Below are 20,754 nucleotides of genomic sequence, written 5' to 3'. Positions count from 1 at the left end.
TCTTACCTTCCTTCCTTCCTTCCTTCCTTCCTTGCTTCCTTCCTTCCTTCCTTCCTTGCTTCCTTCCTTCCTTCCTTCAACAATTTTATTTATTTAATGTATATAAGTGCTTTGACTGCATGTCCATCTGCACACCAAAAGAGAACATTGGGTCCCGTTATATTGTGAAATGCCATGTGGGTGCTGGGAATTGAACTCAGAACCCCTGGAAGAACACCTAGTACTCTTTAACTGCTGGGCCTTCTCTCCAGCCTGAAAGGCACAGCTTTTGATAAAAGCAACCTAGATGAACTGTGCAGGGATTTCCTTGATGAAGAATTTAAAGTTTTCTCTGATGTAATTCTACATTGCCAATTTTCCATTTTTTTATGTGTATGAATATTTTGCCTGCATGTATGTTTGTGCAGCATAGGAATCCCTGGTTCCCATGAAAATCAGAAAAGGGTCTTGGATCTCCCAGAACTGGAGTTACAGATAGTAGTGAGCCACAGTGAGGCTGATGGGAACCTGGGCCTCTGCAAGAACAGCAAGTGCTTGTAGCCTCTGTCATCTCTCCAGCCTCCTCTCTGCCCAGTGCCTCTAGACATTGATACAAAGGCATACAGTGAAAGCCAAAAGTGAGCTCTAAACACCAGTTTGATACTTCATGCATTTTAATGAATCTATATTCTCTGAAGTTCACACTGAGCAGCAATCCCTCTGAATTCCACATGTTTCTGCACAGGAATAGAATTTCATTTTTTTCCTGGATTTTGTGGACAAGGTCTGTTTCTAAACTTGACTATAACAAGTCCCTCATTTTATCTGACTGTGGTCTTCTGTTACTTTGAGCACCAGGTAACTCTTCTTCAGAGACAAATAGCAATAAGCCAGCTCTACTCTCTATGATTTTTTTTTTTTTAATTGGAAAAAAGAAAAACTTTTGTTAGGATCCAAATCATGGCAGGATCAAGCAAATCACATTTTCTGTTTCATAGAGGTCCACTCTCTAGAAGTTTCCAATCTTTTCAACAAACTCTGAATTCCGGCACCTTCTGTCCAAGGCATGCCTGCAGCATATCTGTTGCACCTAGGAAGAGTTCTCCACACCTGAACTCAAACTACTGCTGTCTTTCTGCCTGGTCATAAAACAGTAGGAACATAAGAGATGTATCAGGAGGAAACATGGATACAAAAGTATCTCCAATTATGCATGCCACCAGATAATTTATTATTCTTTCTGCTCTGAAGCCGGCCAACATTGCTTCTGATCTATACGAGGTCAGATCATTCTGTTCTTACAGACAGCATCAGACCTCTCCAGGTACCCCCAGCTTTTTCAAGAAGGTGTCCCGTTTGGGGCCTGAGGCTGGGTTTCCTCCCAGGGTTTGACTCAGCCTTCCCAGGTCTTCAGAATAAGTTGTAACCTGAATTTCCAAACTCTTCTATTGCATTCTGAGATACTGAGTGGCTCCAGCTGCAGATCATATTCCAGCCTGTGGGAGGTCCGTTGCTTTCTAGGAACAGGGCATCTTATAAACATTAAGAGAGGCAGATGCTATTAATCCTGAGACTGATCTTGCTTGATACCAACTTGCAGCAAGTACCACATCAATTAGTGGTCTTGAGCTGGGATTGGGGCCTCTCTGGGGGCAGCCTAGAGCTGCTCAGTGCCGGGAAACACAGGGTTCAGCACGCACCAGAGAAACCAAAACCAATGGCGGAGGGTGTGTGCTGGCAAAAGAGGTCAGGTTACATGGGGGTTTGGATATCAAGTCTAGTATGACTCATTCTCCTTAAGAAAGACAAATTGCCAAATGATCCATGCTGTATATTTAAGGACTTTAAAAAATATTGCTTGATGATAAAGGGATTTGAGTGGGATATACTGGAGGTGGTAATGGTGGTATAAATTTCTCAGGGTTATATGCTTTGCTTTCCATACACTGAAAGGACAATCCCAAGTGATAGCTACAAATCTGGCTCCTTTTCCTCCGAGCACCGCATAACCATCTCTTCTTGGAATCCTCATTTCTCCATCTGTTGCTTCCCTTGTGAACAAGAATACTTTTTAAGACTGCCCTTTCTAGTTTAGATTTTTCTAGTTTAGATTTTTTTTTAAAAGAGTGGTACTGTGAAAGTAAAATTCTTCAAACAAAACAACACCCCCCCCCCAAACTAAAAACCAAAAAAATCCTTCAAAACAGCAAGGCAAACTACACCCATCAGAAATACTGCATGCCTTGTAACCCCACAAAATGCTTTTTATAATTGCACCATTGAAGCCAAGCCTTTATCCATTTTTAATCATATGTCACTGGAAACACAGTAAGTAGAGAATAGCCCTTTGCTCTGTGTGTGATTGATATCAAAATATAGCCCAGCAGGAAAGTCGCCTGAAGTGCTTCAGTTTCATGTTTCCTATCAGTGCTTATGATACAAACAGTGTTTGAGACACAGTGGAAACTTAGGACATGCTTTCCACGTGTCCCGTCTTTGTAGTCTGTTATCCTCCTGGCCCATCAAGAAAGCAGCATATTAAAAGGATCTCAGGTCTTTGATGGGGTAACAGAAATGGTAGGTTACTGTTGTTGAGGGGCATGATCTCCCTTAAAATGTAAATGACTTCACCTTCTGCTCTGTGCTTTGGGAAAATCTTTTAAAACTCTCATTTTAATCCATAATATTTTCAGAGTTTGTGAAACATGTTAGTAAGTGACTGGAACTGTGGAAATGTTGGCACAGCGTCAGACACAAGTTTCCTGTCCAAGCCCATGTGAAGAGCCCAGGTCTGCTCTTGGAGCCTCTGCCTTGAGCTTTCCCTTGTAGAGGAACCTACTTCCAAAGGTTTGAGAGTTATATCAGTAACTCAGATCCACAAATGGAAGACGCATGCTGAACTCCATCTGACTAGGAAGTACTCCAGGATGTGCCAGAGGTGACGCTCCAATCACACGCTCAGGGAGAAGATGTTTAAAAGAGGAAGTCCAAACGAAGTGTCCAGTGTTAAATACTTGCATCTGCTTGTATGCTCACACACGGGTGCACTTGTGTGTTTACGTGTATGTAGAACATAGAGGTCAAACTGAAGTGTTGTCATATTTCAGGTACCATCCCTCTTATTTCTTTGAGATGCTAACAGCTCTCTTTAGCCTGAAATTCATTGAGTAGGTTAAATCTATCTATGAACCCCAGAAATTCTCTGGTCTCTGTCTCCCACTACTGGGATTAAAAGCCTGAACATTACCATTCTTGTGTTCTTAGATAGTCTCTGGGGATTGTACCCAAGTCCATATGTGACTGAGCATCTTTTTTTCTTTTCTTTTTTTTTTTTTCATTTATTTTTTTTATTATTATTTTTTATTTACATTTCCAATGCTATCCCAAAAGTTCCCTATACCCCCCGTCCCTGCTCCCCTACCCACCCACTCCCACTAGTTGGCCCAGGCCTTCCCTTGTGCTGGGTCATAAAAGTTTGCAAGACCAAGGGGCCTCTCTTCCCAGTGATGGCCGATTAGGCCATCTTCTGCTACATATGCAGCTAGAGACACGAGCTCAGGGTGTACTGGTTAGTTCATATTGTTGTTCCACCCACAGGGTTGCAGCCCCCTTCAGGTTCTTGGGTACTTTCTCTAGTGTTGGGGACCCTGTGTTACATCCAATAGCTGGCTGTGAGCATCCACTTCGGTTTACACAATGGAGTACTACTCAGCTATTAAAAACAGTGACTGAACATCTTACCAGCCCTACTTGGAGTTTTTTCTTTCTTTTAAAGAAACTTTCTCTCATGTATCTATTGATTTTTAATATAATTTTCCTTCATATTTTTATGTGTATGAGTGTGTTTTCTGCATGTATAAATGCATATCATGTGCATGGCCGTGCCTGCGGAGGTGAGCAGCAAGCACTGGATCCTTTGGAACTAGAGTTATGAGTGTTGTCATCTAAAAGGTGGGTGCCAGAAACCAAACATGGCTTATTCTTTTGTGAGGCTGGGTCTTGATGTGTAACCTGTGTTAGCCTGGAAGTTGCTGTATAGACCAGGCTGCCTTCAAACTTGTAGTGATCCTCCTGCCTCTGCCTCCTGAGTATTGGGATTATAGGCAAGTGCTCCCACATTTGGCTACTGCAAACATTTGCAGAATTTGAAATATCAACTTCCAAATCATAACTCCCCTGCTGCTTCCCTCAGAGATCTCCCTGGATGTCTTTTGGTAGGAGTTTTTCTCTCCTTTATAATGCTCCTGTGAAAACTTTACTGGGCTCTGACTTGTAGATAACAATTTCTAACTCAGTGTTTCTCCATTTTCACCATCATTTTCTCTCTCACCCACCCTGCCCTCACCTTCAAGAAGCCCCTTTAGACACTAGTCCTCTGGCCATTTCTTCTGCACACACAGGATACTGTGCTAAGCCAGGGGTTCTCAAACAGTGGGTTTCGGTCCTTGGGGGCTCACATATCAGATATCCTGCATATAAGAGATGTATATTGCAATTCATAACAGTGACAGAATTATAGTAATGAAGCAGCAATGAAATAGTTTTATAGTTGGGGATCACCAGGACATGAGGAAATGTACTAAAGGGTCACAGCATTGGGGAGGTTGAGAACCACTTCTCTAATGAATAAGATTTTGTCTGTTGGGGTGAGATTTTCATCCCCACAGAGAGCACATGCTTGAATCCCACTGGACAATCCTGCACGGTGGCCATCTCCTATGAGCTTGGCATTGCGTTAAGAAGTAGGTAGGGATACAGGTATGAATAAGGTTTGATTTCCTACACTGCAAGCTGCAGGATGCTTCTTTCTATGAAAGAAAGAGGGCTTTGTGGACTTTTTCTTCAGGAGGAGAAACCAAGGCACAGAGAGAGAGTCACCCATTTGACACAGATGCAGCTGTGTAAATTTTGGTCTCCTGGTTCTAAACCACACATGTTTCCAGCAAATTCGTCCTGACCTTGCTCACCTTTCCCTTTGTATGTGTGTGTGTGTGTGTGTGTGTGTGTGTGTGTGTTACATTTCCTTTGTCCATTATAATTTAAAATGCAGTTTTATGTATGGCAGCAGTTAACAGGACACCAACTTTTCAGCTTTACAGTTTTTATATGAGATTCCTACGTGTCCATTTGTCCAGCAGTCACCAAGCACACACAAATCGGCAACACTTAAGAACAGCTACTGTGCACCTGGTGCTGTGTTAGTCTACTGATTGCATCATTAAGTTCTTTTCTTTCCAAATTCCAGGAGGGGTGTGCTTCTCCATGTCTTATAGATGGAAGAACTGAGGCTGTGGCAGGGTTGATCCCTGAGCCAATGTTTATCACCATGTGCAACTACAGGTTTTGCTACCACTATACACACCTGTCATATGCCAGGCACTGTGCTAGACCAAGATCTAAACAGTATGGCCAGAAGACTTACAGGCTGCTTAGGTGGCAAACACATAAGTATACAGTAATAATTGAGGACCTATGAATGCATTGCTATTGACAGGGAGAGTGGGCACACTAAAGGGGAAGACTATTACTGCTATTGCCTTGACTAGTGTGTAGGGTGTGTAAGTCATTTGTGTTATTTGCTCTGGAAGTGAGCATCTTGCCTCTCAATCTTGGCTAAGGCGGTGTTTTTCAGACTTTATGATTCACTTGGCAATCTTGTTAAAAGATGTGAATTGTTGAGTCAGTAGCAATAGTGGGTATAGGAGGCTAGTATTTATCCCCTTTAAAAAGCTTCCAGGTGACTCTGATGCTGTTGGTCTGGGGACCACCCCTTGAACTGCAAGTTACATGACTTCTCTCAGGGCTCTTTCCAAAATCTGCTACTATGGCAACCTAATGCACTTAGCCAGATGGCCCATTCACTCAACTGATCCTTAGTCAAGAGCATCCATTCACAGTTGAGACTCTGCAATGGACCAAAGCAAACTAAGGTGCCAAGTCCATCCTGGGGCATTAGTGCTCTGTCACACCTCTGATCCTTCAGGATAAAGGATTTGTCCAGCGCTCAGGTACTTAGGAGAAGTCCTCTTCTCTCAATTAATTACTTAATTACTCTGCAAATGCACTGAGATTGACCATGATAAACTTTTATTATTTCCCCTCTACTGACCAGAATGGATAGCTCTGGATCTCATTATATGAGTACCTTCAGTGGAATAATTGTTCTTTTTCTTGGGCATGTCTGTGTGCATGTATATGTATGCCCATGTGCGTGCATGGGCGGAGGGCAGAGGCTGTCATGTGTGTCTTCCTCCATGCTTTACCTGGTTTATTATTGAAGTAATTTATTTACACTGGCTAGCCAATAAAGCCCCAGGACACCCCCTCCCGGTCTCTTCAACTTCAGTGCTAGGCTTATAGGCATGGGCGGTCCCGGGTCCTGTTTCATTGTTTTTGTTTTTGTTTTTTTGTTTGTTTAGGATGAGGGGATCTAAATTCTGGTCCTAATGCTTGTGAGGCGAACACTTGCGATTGAGTCATTTCTTTAGCCCTATTATTTTTATCTGTGTGGACAACGGAGACTGTAAACCACCACACAAACATCCACTGTGTTTGAGAGATGGAAGCATGGTCAGGTGATTTGCTGCTCTGTCAGAAGCACACAATAAACTAAAACCTTACAATCTTCCCACTGTTGTTTCCAAACCAGTTGTACTGAGGTTGTCCACGTGACTGCCCTGAGATGACACGCTTGTACCATTAGTTTGCCCCAAAGCTCCTGATTCCGAACACCTGAGATGGGCTGCACTTTCAGCCAGATTCCTGAGCAGCTAATCACGTTCTTTTGATGCACTGGGAATTTGAAACAGAAAAATATCTACAAATTCTAGAAGGCCAAGGCCACTGTTATAGTTTGTTTGTTTGTTTGTTTGAAACAAGGTCTCTCTTGGTGGCCAAGAGGCTAGACTAGCCAGCAACTCTGAGGACATGACTGTCTCTACCTCTTCAACATTGGGATTACAGGCATGAAGCAACACACCCAGCTTCCTTGGTGGGTCCTACAAATGGGTCTCAGCTCTTCAGCCTTTCAAAGCAAGTTCTCCACCAATTGAGCTATCTTTCCAACATGTCAATTGTCTAATAATGATCTTAAAGTTGTCTTCTCTACTTATGTAAATATTTATGGTAGCTAAGGAATTTTTATATACAGCTGCAATTTCTTTATGTAGACACACTTTATAGAAAATTATAAACACAAGAGCCCAGAACATAAATGGCATGCCTAAAGTCACATAATTGGGGAAAAGTTGATCCAGGGATCTTTACTGTGGTTCCAATGCTTCTGTCAGACAGGATTATATTATCATAGCTGGATTCTCAGAGATTCAGAAGTCCTCTTAACCCATAAAGTTACTGAACTATAAAGTGACCCAACCTCCAGTGACTTCATGTTTCTCTCAGAAAGATCCATAACATTTCACACTGAAGAGATGAAGATGGCTTGAGTTCACCATAGACAGGGCCACAAACAAACCAATCATTCAGTCAACAGCCAGAAACAAAGCAGACGTGAACTACAAAGTGAATGTGGATTGAGGAAGGACAGGTTGTCTTCTAGTCTCCAATATGAATGCACATCATAATTGCACCTATACACACACACACACACATACACACACACATACACATACATACACACATGCATGTAAGCATGCATGCATGCATGCATGCATGCATATGTGCGCACACAAACGTACACCCAGCCCTGATTTTGAACACCCTCTTTGACCACTGGATCAAAGTGTTGTAGAGTCATAAGCAATCAATAAAAACCAACTGTAGGAAAGCCCGATGACTAAAACAGATCAAGGGAATCCCCTTAAACACTTTTCCTTCAGGGGAAAGCCCAAGTTTCCCACAGACTAGGGGATCTAAGCTCTATCTCTAGCCCCGCAACATCCTATCTTGAGGGATCTAAGACAGCTTGACAGAAGGGCCCCTAATAAATCCCTGGAGGAGCCTTACTGGCTTTTCTCAAGGTGCATGGGACCTAGGGGGAGCTAAGATGACTTACCAAGCACCTTCAACAGCAAGGTATAAACTAAAAATGCAAGAACATGGCAGCTTTCAGGTGATTATAGTAGAAAATTCTCCATAACTGTTTTTATCTACAAGAAGAGGACACATGAGATGATTCACCGGCATGAAACACATGATAAGTCACTGGCAGCTTCTAAACACTTAGCATGAACAATGCAAGTTACATGATTCTGAGAGCTGTGCACTGACCCTGTGACTCGATGCTAAGCACTCTGATTAGGCCGTTCATCCGAGACAGGTGCAACACAACTAGTGATTAAGCCCAGCAGAAGTGGCAAAGTGTCCCCGGCAAGCTGACAAGAGTGCAGTGACACTATGGTCCTGGGAAGGAGAGGATGGCTTGTCCTATGTCCCTGCTAAGCTTCACCGGACATTAGCTTTCAGGTCTCTGAACCACAGAAAAAGCAGCCACTTATCCGTCTGGTCACAATTGTTGATGTGGGATTTCTGTATACTCAGGGCAACTCAATTCCAGCCTTCAAAAGAGGAAACTCCCTTTTCATTAGGCTAAGGGAAATGTTTTATCAAGCTTGGTTTATTCCTGTGTTTAAAGTCTCTTCTTGTCTTTGTTCTGGTGCCCTTGGCAGGTGGAATGTTAGTATCTGGGAACTCAGCAGTAACAAGAGACCAAGAGATGGAACCTTGCTTGCCTTCTCTGTATTTTGAGGGGGTGAAGGGGACACAGCACAGTGATAGATCTGGTCGCTAGTTCTGAATTTCCTTATCTTTCTTCACCTTCAGCAACCTATTATAGATCTTTTATAGATTTACTTCTAGGCCCAGTTGACTGATTAGGGAAGGCCCAGTGGTAACCATTCAAGGGAATCAATTAAATGGGCAGGAATGTGTGAACAGCTGGGAAGTTTCTAAGAAGATGTTTTTGCATTATTGCTGATTATTATTTTTTAAAAATGGAGTTTTACTGTGTAACCCAGGCTAGCCTGGAATTTACTATGTAACCCAGGCTGGCTTAGAACCCACCGTATTCCTTCATCTTCCCTATTTGGGGTTAAGATGTCTGCCATGTCTGCCTGTGAGTAGATGATTTTAGTATTAATGCATATGCTCTGCCATAAATCACACTGCTTTAGGCTTTTGAGGAGCTGACATGGCACCCTATATACATTAAATTATTAGATAGTTGATCTTTCTGCTACTGTTTCATATGCCAGTATAACTAAATAATTCAACACACTGGCAGAGTATTAAAGCTACATGTTTCCTTGAGCTTAGAAATTAATTTATGGACTCTTCAAAGGAAAGAATATATTGCTTATTACATTTTACTGTAAAAATGACTTACTAACCGCCTTTTAGAGCACAGAGATATTTTGTGGGCAGAGGACAGGTAAAGTCACTGTGCTGTCATTTTCTGATAAGCGTGGAACCCACAATGGTGCACTGAGCTGTCTGGACTTGCAGGTTATGCACAGCTATAACAAGAGCCATGTCTCCTGACCATTAGTTCAAACTGCCTTACAGTGACGAAGAAAAACAGATGGAATGGCCTTCTATCTGACTTGAGCAAGTTCCAAATCAAGAGCATTGTTCAGAGTTAACTTCTGAGCAGAGAGGCGGTTAGGGCTGATCCCTTCTGATCCTAACTCCTGCTTTCTGTGGGATGCTTTAGTACATGCTCGCTTTGCCTTGCTGGCATCACTTCTATAATTCTCCTTGTTGTCAGTAGGAGTTGTTTTAATTTTAAAAATCTTAGCACCTCCACTTAGGATCAACAAACACAATTTTCAGAGAAATGAAGGTTCAGGCGAAGGTAGACAAAATTACTATCAACAGCTTATAGACAAAACCCATTATTATGTTTAGAAAGAAATCAACCCCCAAAATGTAAAAGAAAAAAAAAAAAAGAAAAAAAAGAAAAAAAAGAAAAAAAAAAAAGAAAAAAAGAAAAAGAAAAAGAAAACCATTCAAGGAGCTTTCAGATTCCAACAGCAAACTCCACAACAAAACCACCCCCCACAAAGTGGCCAGTTAAGAATTTCTCTCCCTTGGGATGGGCTCTTAGCCCCATGGGGAAATATGACTCAGGTGAGCTGGGCTTGACGCTTCCAGACACAGAGCACAATCATTGTTCTACTCAAGCTGCTGGCTCACCTGCATCTGATTGCCTAATGTGGCACACTCAAAGGTGTCACGACGAGTCTTCCCAACTCCACCCAAGGACCCGGGTCTGAGCAAATTACCCTGAAGATGTCACCACAAACATGGAGAGGCTAAAGTTGAGGCCAGAAAGAAAACCTAATGTACTCTTCTCCAGAGGTGGCAAGGCCAGACGCAGATGCACGAGTGGGCAGCAGCTGGTGTCTGTGGTGATAGACACGGATAGCAATAGACTGAAGGAGAAAAGGCCACAGATACTCGAATACATTACACTCCTTTTCGTCTGTGTGGTTGACCGTGAGTGAAGATGGTAAGTAGTACCAGGAGCCTCGGGCTCCTTTCAGAGAAGATAAACAATAGCTCTGTCTAACAGATGGCTCTTGTTTGGAGCACTGATTCCAAAGCCCTAACTGGTCCCTCACTACTCAAAACAGAACCAAAGGCTGAGCTTCCCTGCCTCCATCAAATTGTCTGTCCCCTAGTCCACAGAACACTCATTCTAAAACTAAAAAACAAGTTATATATATCTTTATAAAGTTTATGCATGTATGTGCACGCATGTGCATGTGATGCGTGTGTGTTGTCTGTATGAGTTTGTGTATCACACATGTACAGGTGGCTGTAGAGACTGGAATAAAGCATTGGATCTCCTAGAACCAGCGTTACAGGCAGCTGTGAATTACCCAATGTGGTTGCTAGGAACCAAACCTGGGTCCTCTGCTGAGCCATATCTCCTAGCCTTACCGGTTAGTATATTTAATGTGTATTTAGAAACACCGATGTCAAATTACTTCTGACAATCTAGGATGAGGGAGAGGAGGCCCCAGGGTGAAGCTCTTTGAATTGCAGGGTTGAATGGTATTTATCACAGCTGAGAGGCAGAAAATGGGGAAGGAAGTCAAGGCCTGAGATTTTAAAGATATAAAATGTGTAGGTTTTTATACAGGGGAGAGATGCAGATTATGACTTAAGAGGAGAACAGCCTTGTGTCTGTCAGGCACTCACTGAGCACCTCCCAGCCTCTAGGTTCTAGAGCTTGGAAAGTGTTCTCTACCTTCTGTTGGACAACCTTTATGTGTGTATCTCTCCCCTAACACCTATCCAAAACCGCCAACTATACATTCACATCAGCCTAAGATTGTTCCTTCTCGGAGGTACTGGGACTTAATGGGCAGTGATATTTTCGATAGGATTTTATAGACTATTTTTAAGACTATTTTGGACTAGCAAGACTTTCAAATGATTAACTAAAGACATTATAACACAGGCCTTACCCTGTTGGCGGGTCTGGATCAGTGGGTGGAGGCAATGATTAGGGGCTAGGACGGTCTTCTTAGAACCCAATTCCACAAATGTCTCTAATGGACCACTAGGGATGTTACTGAAAGACAGGTTCTCAGTTACAACAGGAAGACTAGTGGGAAAATTGGAAGTCAGTGATTCACACAGCAGCTCTACTAGCTATCCTAGACGGAGGTAAATGCATTAATGACTTTGAGTTTTGTTTTTAGAAGTGACTTGGCTCATTTCAGTTACCCCAAATTTTACAATAGCACTTGGTTGAACTTAGGGAAGTTCCTAAACTGTAGGTAGACAGATCTTCAAGGGATGAAGAAAACTCCAGCCACCCAGGTGGTGGCTCTATTTGAAGTGAAACTTGTTTTTAAACTCTTTATTTGTGGCAGCGACAAGTCATCCAGAGGAGGAAGTCTCCTGACTGAAGGACTTCAGGAAATAAGATGGTGAGACAAGTTCTGATCAACACAGTTACTCTTTTCAATATGCCTTCTAGAATCTTAGTCAGTAGTAACCAGTCCAGCCCCATTGGAGGGACTCATAGGAATTCGATCGGTACATTATCTATTTTCAAATTGCAAAGTCTAAAGCAATTTTACATGGCATCATGTGACTTTGAAATGTCAGCCTTAGCAGAGTTATAATGCCATGTAGATATTATTTTCTCTGTTTATTTTTCACTTCAGAAAAGTAGCATCAAGCTTCCCCACCACAGATTAAATGTAAAAATTACTGATGAGAAATGTTTATAGCTAAAAAAAAAAAATCTCAAAATTATGCCTTCACATGCTGAAACAGTAAGTATACATATGTCCAATACAGAAGTGGATGCTCATAGCCATCCACTGGACAGAGCACAGGGTCCCCAATGAAGGAGTTAGAGAAAGTACCCAAGGAGCTGAGGGGGTTTGCAGCCCCATAGGAGGAACAACAATATGAACTAACCAGTACCCCCAGAGCTCCCTGGGACTAAACCACCAAAGAAAACACATGGTGGGACTAGTTGCATATGTAGCAAAGGATGGCCTAGTCATCAATGGGAGGAGAGTCCCTTGGTCCTGTGAAGGTTCTATGCTCCAGTGTAGGGGAATGCCAGGTCCAGGAAGCAGGAGTGAGTGGGTTGGTGAGCAGGGGGAGGGGATAGGGGGTTTTCGGAGGGGAAACAAGGAAAGGGGATAAACATGTGAAATGTAAATAAAGAAAATATCTAATAAAAAAAAGTATACATATGTCCAGGTGCATGCCTGGACTCTCAGAGCTGGGAGGCAGAGACCAGAAGAGTGCCACAAGAAGCTTGCTGCAGAGCAAGTTTAGGTCAGCCAGGATTACACAGTGAGAGAGGAAGTCCCAATTATTAAAGGGCATAAGACCACTAGGGGGCTTGTTTCTACATTTTTCTAGAACTCTAGAAACAAGGACAGGCTAATACTGTATCATTTGGGCTTACTTAGCTTGTATCATTCACACTTCCATGTTTAACTATGTTAGTAGAGTCTAGATTATTCAGGAATAAACCATTCTTACAAAGTAAATATAGATACATGAAAGTATGAAAAAAAAATACTATCTTCTGCCATTAGTGATTATCTGACCTAGGTTTAGTAGGTTTTGTTTAAAATCAAATAGCAAGGTTTTAAGTGTTAAGTGCTTATTTAGATTAGAATAGACTGAGTTGGAGCAAACTAGATGTCTGCCTGAAAACTTTGATGTTAACATTCTGCAAGTGTTCTAGGCTTTGTGACAAATGCAGCCTTCATACCACTCTCCCACTGAGGCGGGGAGAGCTGTAGAAAAGAAGCCACTGGACCATGTAAACACAAGGCAGGGGACAGTCTGATGAAACTTGATTTTGGATCCAAAATTTTGAGTTTCATGGTATTTTCAGGGGTCTCTAGATACTTTTCTTTAGATGTTTTTCAATTATGAGAAGCTATAAGGATTACTCTTATAAAAACAGATGGTGGGCCATAGAGTGTGGATCCCTGAATGATATGAAGCTGTGAATTTAAGTTCATTTCTATCTCTATGCTAGGGCATAGAGTTGGCCAGCAGTAACTATGTGATTTTTTTTAAAATAGATTTTGTGCTTTGAGAATTTCATACAATGTATTTTTATCATATTCTTTGCCATCTCCTCCTAGATTCTCCATTACCCCCATCAAACTTCATATTATCTCTCGCTCTCAAAATCAACCAACCAACCAACCAGCCAGCCAGCCTGATGGTGGTGGCACACTCCTTTATTCCCACCACTCCAGAAGCAGAGGCAGGCAGATCTCTGAGTTCAAGGCCAGCCTACTCTATAGATTGAGTTCCAGGACAGTCAGGGTTACATAGAGAAACCCTGTTTTGAAAAACAAACCAAACCAAAATAAAACCAACCAACCAAACAAACAAAAATCAAAAGAAAAAAGCAATTAGAAGCATGGAGCCCATTTTGTTTTGGCCAACTGCTCCAGAGCAGGAGGCCTGCCCTGGACTCTGGTTAGTATATGCAGTGTCACTTGAAGAAAATTGACTTCTTCCCTCCCAGCAGTTATCATTTCCATATGCTTTGTGGCTGGGGTGGGGTTTTATGTCCACCTCCTCTCCTTTGTGCTGGGATTCTTGTCTGGCTGGACCTTATGTGGTCTTGTGGGTTCCGCCACAGTCTCTGTGAGTTCATATGTATATCTGCCCTGTTGTGTCTGGAAGACGCTGTTTCCTTAAATCGTCCCCAAATTTCAGCTTTTATCATCTTTCCGCCTCGTCTTCTATATAGATCCCTAAGCATTGCAACCCCCTAATTTCTTACAGCTCCCCAAAAGACAGTCAAAATTTCAGAAAGTATGAATGTTTCTATTTGCATTGTATCAGCCTTGGGAAAATCCTGTAAGCCTTTATTTACTTGAGGTGAGGGTAGAACCAGTCAAAATAGAAGGGAATTCCTACTTTTAGATATATTGAAGCATACTTATTCTTACGAGTATATGCTGGTCATTGAGCACAGGTCCTTGAATATGCTAAGCAGTGTTTCACCACAAAGCTACATTCATGTTCTATTTTAAGAAGAACAGTAGGCAGATGAGACTAGAAGCAGGTTAACTATTAAGCTATTCTGAACCCACTGCTTGATGAACGAATTCCTTAAGGCACTTACAGGTGGACACGCTCTTTTCCTATGAGTGAACCTTTGTGAAGTGAACTTTTTTTGATCCATGAGTATGATTCCAACATCATAACAATTATAGTTCATGCTCAAAGCACATTGTCACTCAACAAAGCTCAGTGAAGACATTAGCTGTCATTTTATAGCTATTTCAGAGCCACAGGAGGTTTTTTGGCGCCTACATATCAGGAATATAGGATGTGGAAAGTAGTGAAGCTGACTCCACACAGGAGGCATTGTTTCCCTGTGATCTCGTCACCTTCTGATAGTCTTGAGAACAAGCAAGCAGAGTGTCTGAGACAAAGCCTGTGACTGCACTATAGGGCCTGTGGACGGAAAGGTCTTTAGGAGAACACGCCCAGCCCAAGCAGTGTATATGGTTACTGTAACATAGGTTCAAAGGAAGCACAGCGTCTGACAGTATCTGGTGCCTGCTGTATACAGGCAATGCTAGCCCTGATGGAAACTGAGAATGGGGAAGAAAGCATGCTGTCAATGGCATGTGGAGTGACAGTGACATACTGAGAGGGGGAATAAGGACAGGAAAGGAAGAGTAACAGAAAGAGGGAAATAATTATAGTTAATACAATACCTGACAGTCATCCTTTGGCCACTAGTTTTATTATTTATTTATTTATTTATTTATTTATTTATTTATTTATTTATATTTATTGCCAGGCCCTCACTAAAAGTGTAGGCTGGTCTCAAACTCCAGGGCAATCCTCCTAGATCAGCTTCCAGAGTACTAGGATTTCAGATGTGTGCCTGGCTTATGATTTTTTTTTGCCATCTTAAAAAAAAAACTAGCATATAATTTTACTAGTCTACAAAGTAATGGGTTTCCTTTGTGACATTTTCATACATACTTTGTTCTTTTCAGTCTTCTTATCCCACCTCCCTCCTCTCTTTCCCATAGCATCCTCTACATCCCCCAGAGGACTCTCCTGTCCTCATGCCCCATGTACGCTACTTTATTTTTCCTTCTTCTCTTCACTTATTTCCTTACACTCTCATGTCACCTTTCTAATCTGATGATTCCCCCATATTCGTTCAAACATATAAAAATTAAAATCTAGGATCTATCTATGAGAGAAAAGTGTGAAACTTGTCTGTTTTGACTTTATAAGTCTGAACTGCATAGCTTAAACACATAAGAGCTTGGAAAGTGTGTGGCTCAGCACACTCTAGCTTAAACCCCCAATGTGCACAAGTGCACTCAAGTGATGCACACACACATACACACACACACACACACACACACACACACACACAGAGGGAGAGAAGTTCTGATTAACAGCAACCAAAATTTCATATGAAATATTAGGTATAGCCATTTCTATGTAAGTAGCTTATTGAATTCAGCCCTGAACGCATCAAATAGTGCATGGAACTTTTAAAAAAAATTAAGAAATTGTACATAGTGCAAATTCCTACTATTTCTTATATCTGAGATAACTCAAACTACACTTTCCTAAGAGCCTTTTAAAATGTGCCTTCCACAAAGGAAAGGACAGGCTGTCCAATATTCTTGCATGTGCCTGCTAATAGCAGCTAGTGTTATTCAAAGCAGGTAGGATGGAGTGCTGGAAAAGGGAGAGGTTTTGACAAGCAAACATCCTGGTCAGATACGAAAATATGCTTTCAAAGGAGTGGAGTGTGTGCCAGTCAATAACGACAAGCCATAATCACTTCCTATTCACTGGGCAGGCATTGGAGCGCAGCCTGCTGACTCACCAGGCTGCTCATGGTTTATTTCTGCTGGGTTTCCCTGCTGCCTGCTACACATGCGTCATGGCCAGAATGAAAGTTTCTATCCGTCTCCCTTAACAACAGTGCACACACTAGGCATGGGCAGTGGACTTCCAAATATCCAGCGATAACCGAACCCTAGGCAGGGAAGGGGAAAATATTGCTGTAGTGAGATGTCACAACCTGCCAGGCTTCCAGATGACAGTCACCTGCCCTACAGTGTGAGTCACTGACACCCCAGTTTCAGTGTCTCTCTCTCACCCACTCAAGTAGTTAAAGTGGCTTCTTGTCTCACAACCAACCGTCTTGCTGTGAGCGAGGTGGTTCTCAACCTGCCATGCAGTGGCATCACCTGTAACTTTTGTTTAATACCAATAATGCTGAGTTCCCTCCCCTGCTCCCCAGCAACAACCCGAATTAAATGGTTTAGGATGGGATGTAGAGACCAGGAATTCCCAAAATCTCCACAGGTGATTCCACGACGAAGCCATTTGGAAACCAGTACTTCGAAGCAGCATCCTCTGCCCATGTACAGGAAGTTTTCTTGGGAAGCTTACCCAAAGACCACCCTGTTTCAGAGACCAACGGCAACGGGTGTTTAGCTTGGAAGACAAAAGTGACAGCGAAGCGAGTTGTTTCCAGTGGGACCCTCCCTGGGCGAGCACCCCACCCCCTGCCTTGCTTGCTAAAATCTAGCATCCAAAAGAAGCACCCCACTTTACCTTTCTGATTACTCGTTGGTCTCTGATCTGTTTCATCCTAGCGTCCTGTTCCGCCAAGTCGCACCCCCGCGGTCCCTTCAGATTAGAAGCAGGTCCCTCAGACCTCACTCAAGACTGGACTTCTCTTGCACCTAAGCTAGGGCAGAGCCTCCGCCTCGCACCGCACTGCCCCGGGGCAGATACTTATGCTAATCAAGAAAGTTCCTGCGACTCCTTCCCTCCTCACGCGCGGGCATGCGCGGTGTGAGCGTTCACTTAACCCTTGATTTTTGCCCTGACCCCTCTGTAGTGCTTTTGGCATTATCTTTTTGCTTAGTGAGTCCGGATCACTTCATTTCTTTCTTTTCTTTTATTATTTTTCCCCCAGGGAAGGCTTGGCGGTGAGGAGGTGGTGAATGCCGGCTGTGAGCAGGGGGCGGAGGGAGGGGCAGCAGGACCGTCTGTGCCGAGGTGAAGGGACAACTAATGTTCGGAATATTAATTACTCGGCGCGCCATTAGCCCAAGGAGGACTAACAGAAGGGGACTGGAGGTTAAGACAAAGGCTCCAGGTCCAATGGCTGCTGCCTCTCTCCTCCAAGGCTGCAGCTGCGCCTTTTGACACTGGCTTGGCAAAGTAACTCTAGGGGTGAGCAGACCCTTTAGCTCTTTCAGAAGTCCGGGTTGCCTAAGGCTTAGATTCAGAGCGGAGGGTCTTTTTGAGCCCACCCCTCTTCCTAGGCCTTTGTAGCATCACTTCTGGCTTCGGCGCAGCACTTGGAAGGGTAGACTGAAGAATGCTCCTTTAAACCAGTGAAGTGGTCTCCAGAAGTGGTCTCTCTTTCTGCGGGTGCTGCTTGCCAAACAACTCAGGAGCAGACTAGCAACCCACTTTCCTTGTCATACACCCGGATCCCAAGCCCCGGATCCAGGAGTGATCGATTCCAGCTGTGAGACCCCTGTCTCTGCACAGGGCACACCGGAGGCGGCTCCAGAGTTTGGGGGTTTGGGAATGCACTCCAGGCGGTGGGCGCGCGTCGCACTTCTAGGTCTGCCCCCAAAGTGCGCAGCTTCTAGCAGCTCTCAGCTCGGGTGGTGTTCCAGTCCTCCAGCAGAAGGGGCCCACCTGGAACACTGGAGGCGCCCTCCTACAAGTCCCCTTCTCCTAGGTGTCCCCATCCTTCACTCTTCGGCCAGTGCACTTTGCGTCTGCCAGCGTGGCAGCCCTCACTCCCTTCCTCTTCCACGGGTGTACCGCTCTAGCCCCCCCACCCAAAGAGAGGGGCGACCCGTAGGAGCGCGGCTGCGCTCACACCCTGGGCAGAATAACTTCTTCACGGGTTTGGAGACCCCGGGATCCGCTTGCTCGGAGATCTGCAGACAAGCAGACCCAGGCGGGGGTGGGAGAGGCGCGGCCAACGCCCCGCCTGGGAGGGACCGACCCAGGGCAAAGGGTGTCGGGGCGCGCCAGGGTTGTACAGCTTTGAACGTACTTGACTCACCTGCTCCGGCGTTGTCGCCTCCTTCTTCTGCTGACAGCTGGGGGCTTTGTTTTCTCCACCCCCTCAGCCGGCCACGCTCCGCCTCCACAGACTCACGTGACTCGCTGTCTGCCACCGTCAGAGTCCACTCGGGAGAGTCCCCTTGGCGCCGCCTCTTCCCCGGGTGCAGGGTGTAGGTGGAGACCCCAGTTGGGGTGGGGACCCATAGGTACGAGGTGGTTCGCTGATGAACTCCGGGTCAGACCAGCTAAACTAGTGACCAAGAGAAAAGTGCCTGAGGAGAAAGGGAGATGGCTGATGGCTGTATTCAGCCAGGAGCAGGAAGGAGGGGGAGGCTTGCAGAGAGCATTCAAAGGTGATGATGCCCCACCCTGAAGTACCCGCGCCTGGGGTCTGCACTGCACCCCGAAACTATTTGCACTCATTCCTAGGACCTGCTGGTTAATGAGGGGCAAACTAGTTTTGTTTTGTTTTTCACGAATACTAATTAAAAGAAGCGCCTCTTAGCGCGATTAATCACTTAGTAACTACATATTCCAAATCTACCTTTTGATTCTGTTCATGTTCGGGTTCTAGCTGGAAAATAGGTTCCGGACTGGGGACGCTCATTCTGGAAGCTGATTGGTTCGGGCACTTGTCCATCTGGAACTGCAGCAGCTGTTTTTAATGAAAGGAACTAAGAAAATGTTCTGGACTCAATACCAGGCTCAGTATCTGCAGCTCTTAGACGTGGTCCCGACCCCTGCTGTTCACAATACTCTCCAGTGTCTGACATGGAAACAAATTGTGGGGCTCTTTCCTTTAGTTCCCAGAGAGCAGGGTCAGTCTTATCCTGCGGCCCCCACCCTTCCCTGCTAAGCTAGGGGAAGAATGCATCTCCCCCAGTGTTCTTCAAATGGAGTCTTTGTAGGGTTGATTTAGCACAGCACTCATCCAACTTCTCACTCAGAAGGATTCTCTGGGGATCTTGTTAGGAACCAATTTTGTTTTCAGTGGCTCCAGCGTTGAGCTGAGATTCTGAGCATCTAGTGAACTCCTGTTTGATGTAAACGCTTGTTTAAGGATAACACTTTAAGTACAAGGTTTATAGCCCACTCTGACACTGGCGAACCCTTGTTGCATCTTCGCTGTCCAACTCTCAAGCTATAAGACGGGACTGGTATTAATTATTCTCCATGTTGCTCTGAGAAAATGCCAGCAAATGCAACTCAAGGGAGGAGGGGTTTATTTTCCATAGTGACAAAGAAAGAACGGCTGGAGTTTGAAAGGCTGGAGTTTGAAACTGCTGGTGAGGCGGCAGAGAGCAACGAATGCTGTTCAGCTCCCTGCTCGCTCCTTTTCCTCCTGGAATCACAGCCATGGGATGGAGCTACCCACATGCAGGGTGGATCTTCCTACCTGGGTTAATTCAGTCTCACAGATGTTCTCAGAGATTTGTCTCCTGGGTGACTCCAGATCTTGTCAAGTTGGCAATATTCACCACCACAGCATGCATACCCAGCAAGCTCATTGCAGGTCCAGGATCTATCCTAGTGCCCAGCATACCAAAGTTTAGAAAGTATGAGCTAATTAACTGCTGGGGTCATCATAGCAGATGCGAAGCCCAGTATGCTCGCAGGAGGAGTGTAGTATCAAAAGGGGTGCAAGAATAAGGTAGCCGCCCCACAAACAATGACCATTCCCACAGCACACCAGACTTGTAGATGAGTAGATGTTGGTGAAATGGAAAAAAAAAATGGCCACAGGGCAGAGGAAATCATACTTGTTCCACAAGTTCATTTTCTGCTTTAAATCGTGATATATTGGTTCTCAGACATTGAATTAAAAAATCATTTTGCTTTTCATTACAGATAATGCCCAGCTGCCTGTTGGATGGGTCATCTATTTTAATATTGGAGAAAGTAAATGGATTGTTAAGAAGATGAACATTTTCCCTCCTCATTAAAAATCTTGAAATTTAAATGTAAATGGCTTTATTAATGAAGATCCGATATTCTCAGCTCTCAGGATGAATGGAGATGTCATCAGACTTCTCATTCCTTGCCTGTCTTCCTCTCTCTGTGCACCAAATGTAGGTGTTTCTAAGATTAGTTCCTCTTCTCCAAATTCCACTGAATTTCCCAGGAGTCTTTAGTGTTCTCTAAATCTATCTCCTTCCTCTCATAAAATTGATACCTTCCCTAATCAAGATGGCTGCCTGTGTTGGGCGACCCTCCACTACT

General features: G+C 44.0%; 1 protein-coding gene and 1 long non-coding RNA gene across 4 annotated transcripts in view; one reads left to right on the top strand and one right to left on the bottom strand.

Moving 5' to 3' along the window:
• Positions 1-18,620, bottom strand: part of Mapre2 (microtubule associated protein RP/EB family member 2) — a 140,865-nt gene extending 122,245 nt beyond the window's left edge. The window contains exon 1 of one of the 3 annotated variants that reach the window (XM_021214487.1): positions 18,533-18,620. Coding sequence is in view for 1 of the 3 variants with exons in the window: in XM_021214486.2 (XP_021070145.1) it covers positions 17,053-17,088 (36 nt within the window). In the remaining 2 variants the exon portion in view is untranslated. Of the gene's footprint in view, positions 1-17,052; positions 17,249-18,523 lie in introns of those variants that run through there. The other 2 variants (XM_029546792.1, XM_021214486.2) reach the window with 2 other exon arrangements.
• Positions 18,621-18,647: 27 nt separating this feature from the next.
• Positions 18,648-20,494, top strand: LOC110332906. Its single transcript, XR_002381053.1, has 3 exons — positions 18,648-18,708; positions 19,109-19,352; positions 20,383-20,494. It is a non-coding gene; the product is annotated as an uncharacterized LOC110332906 (long non-coding RNA).
• The last annotated feature ends 260 nt before the right edge of the window (positions 20,495-20,754 follow it).

Source organism: Mus pahari, chromosome 15, assembly GCF_900095145.1.
Source record: "Mus pahari chromosome 15, PAHARI_EIJ_v1.1, whole genome shotgun sequence".
Taxonomy (NCBI): Eukaryota; Metazoa; Chordata; class Mammalia; order Rodentia; family Muridae; genus Mus; species Mus pahari.
Note: the sequence above shows the minus strand (reverse complement) of the source record. Positions and strands in the feature narration are given on the sequence as shown.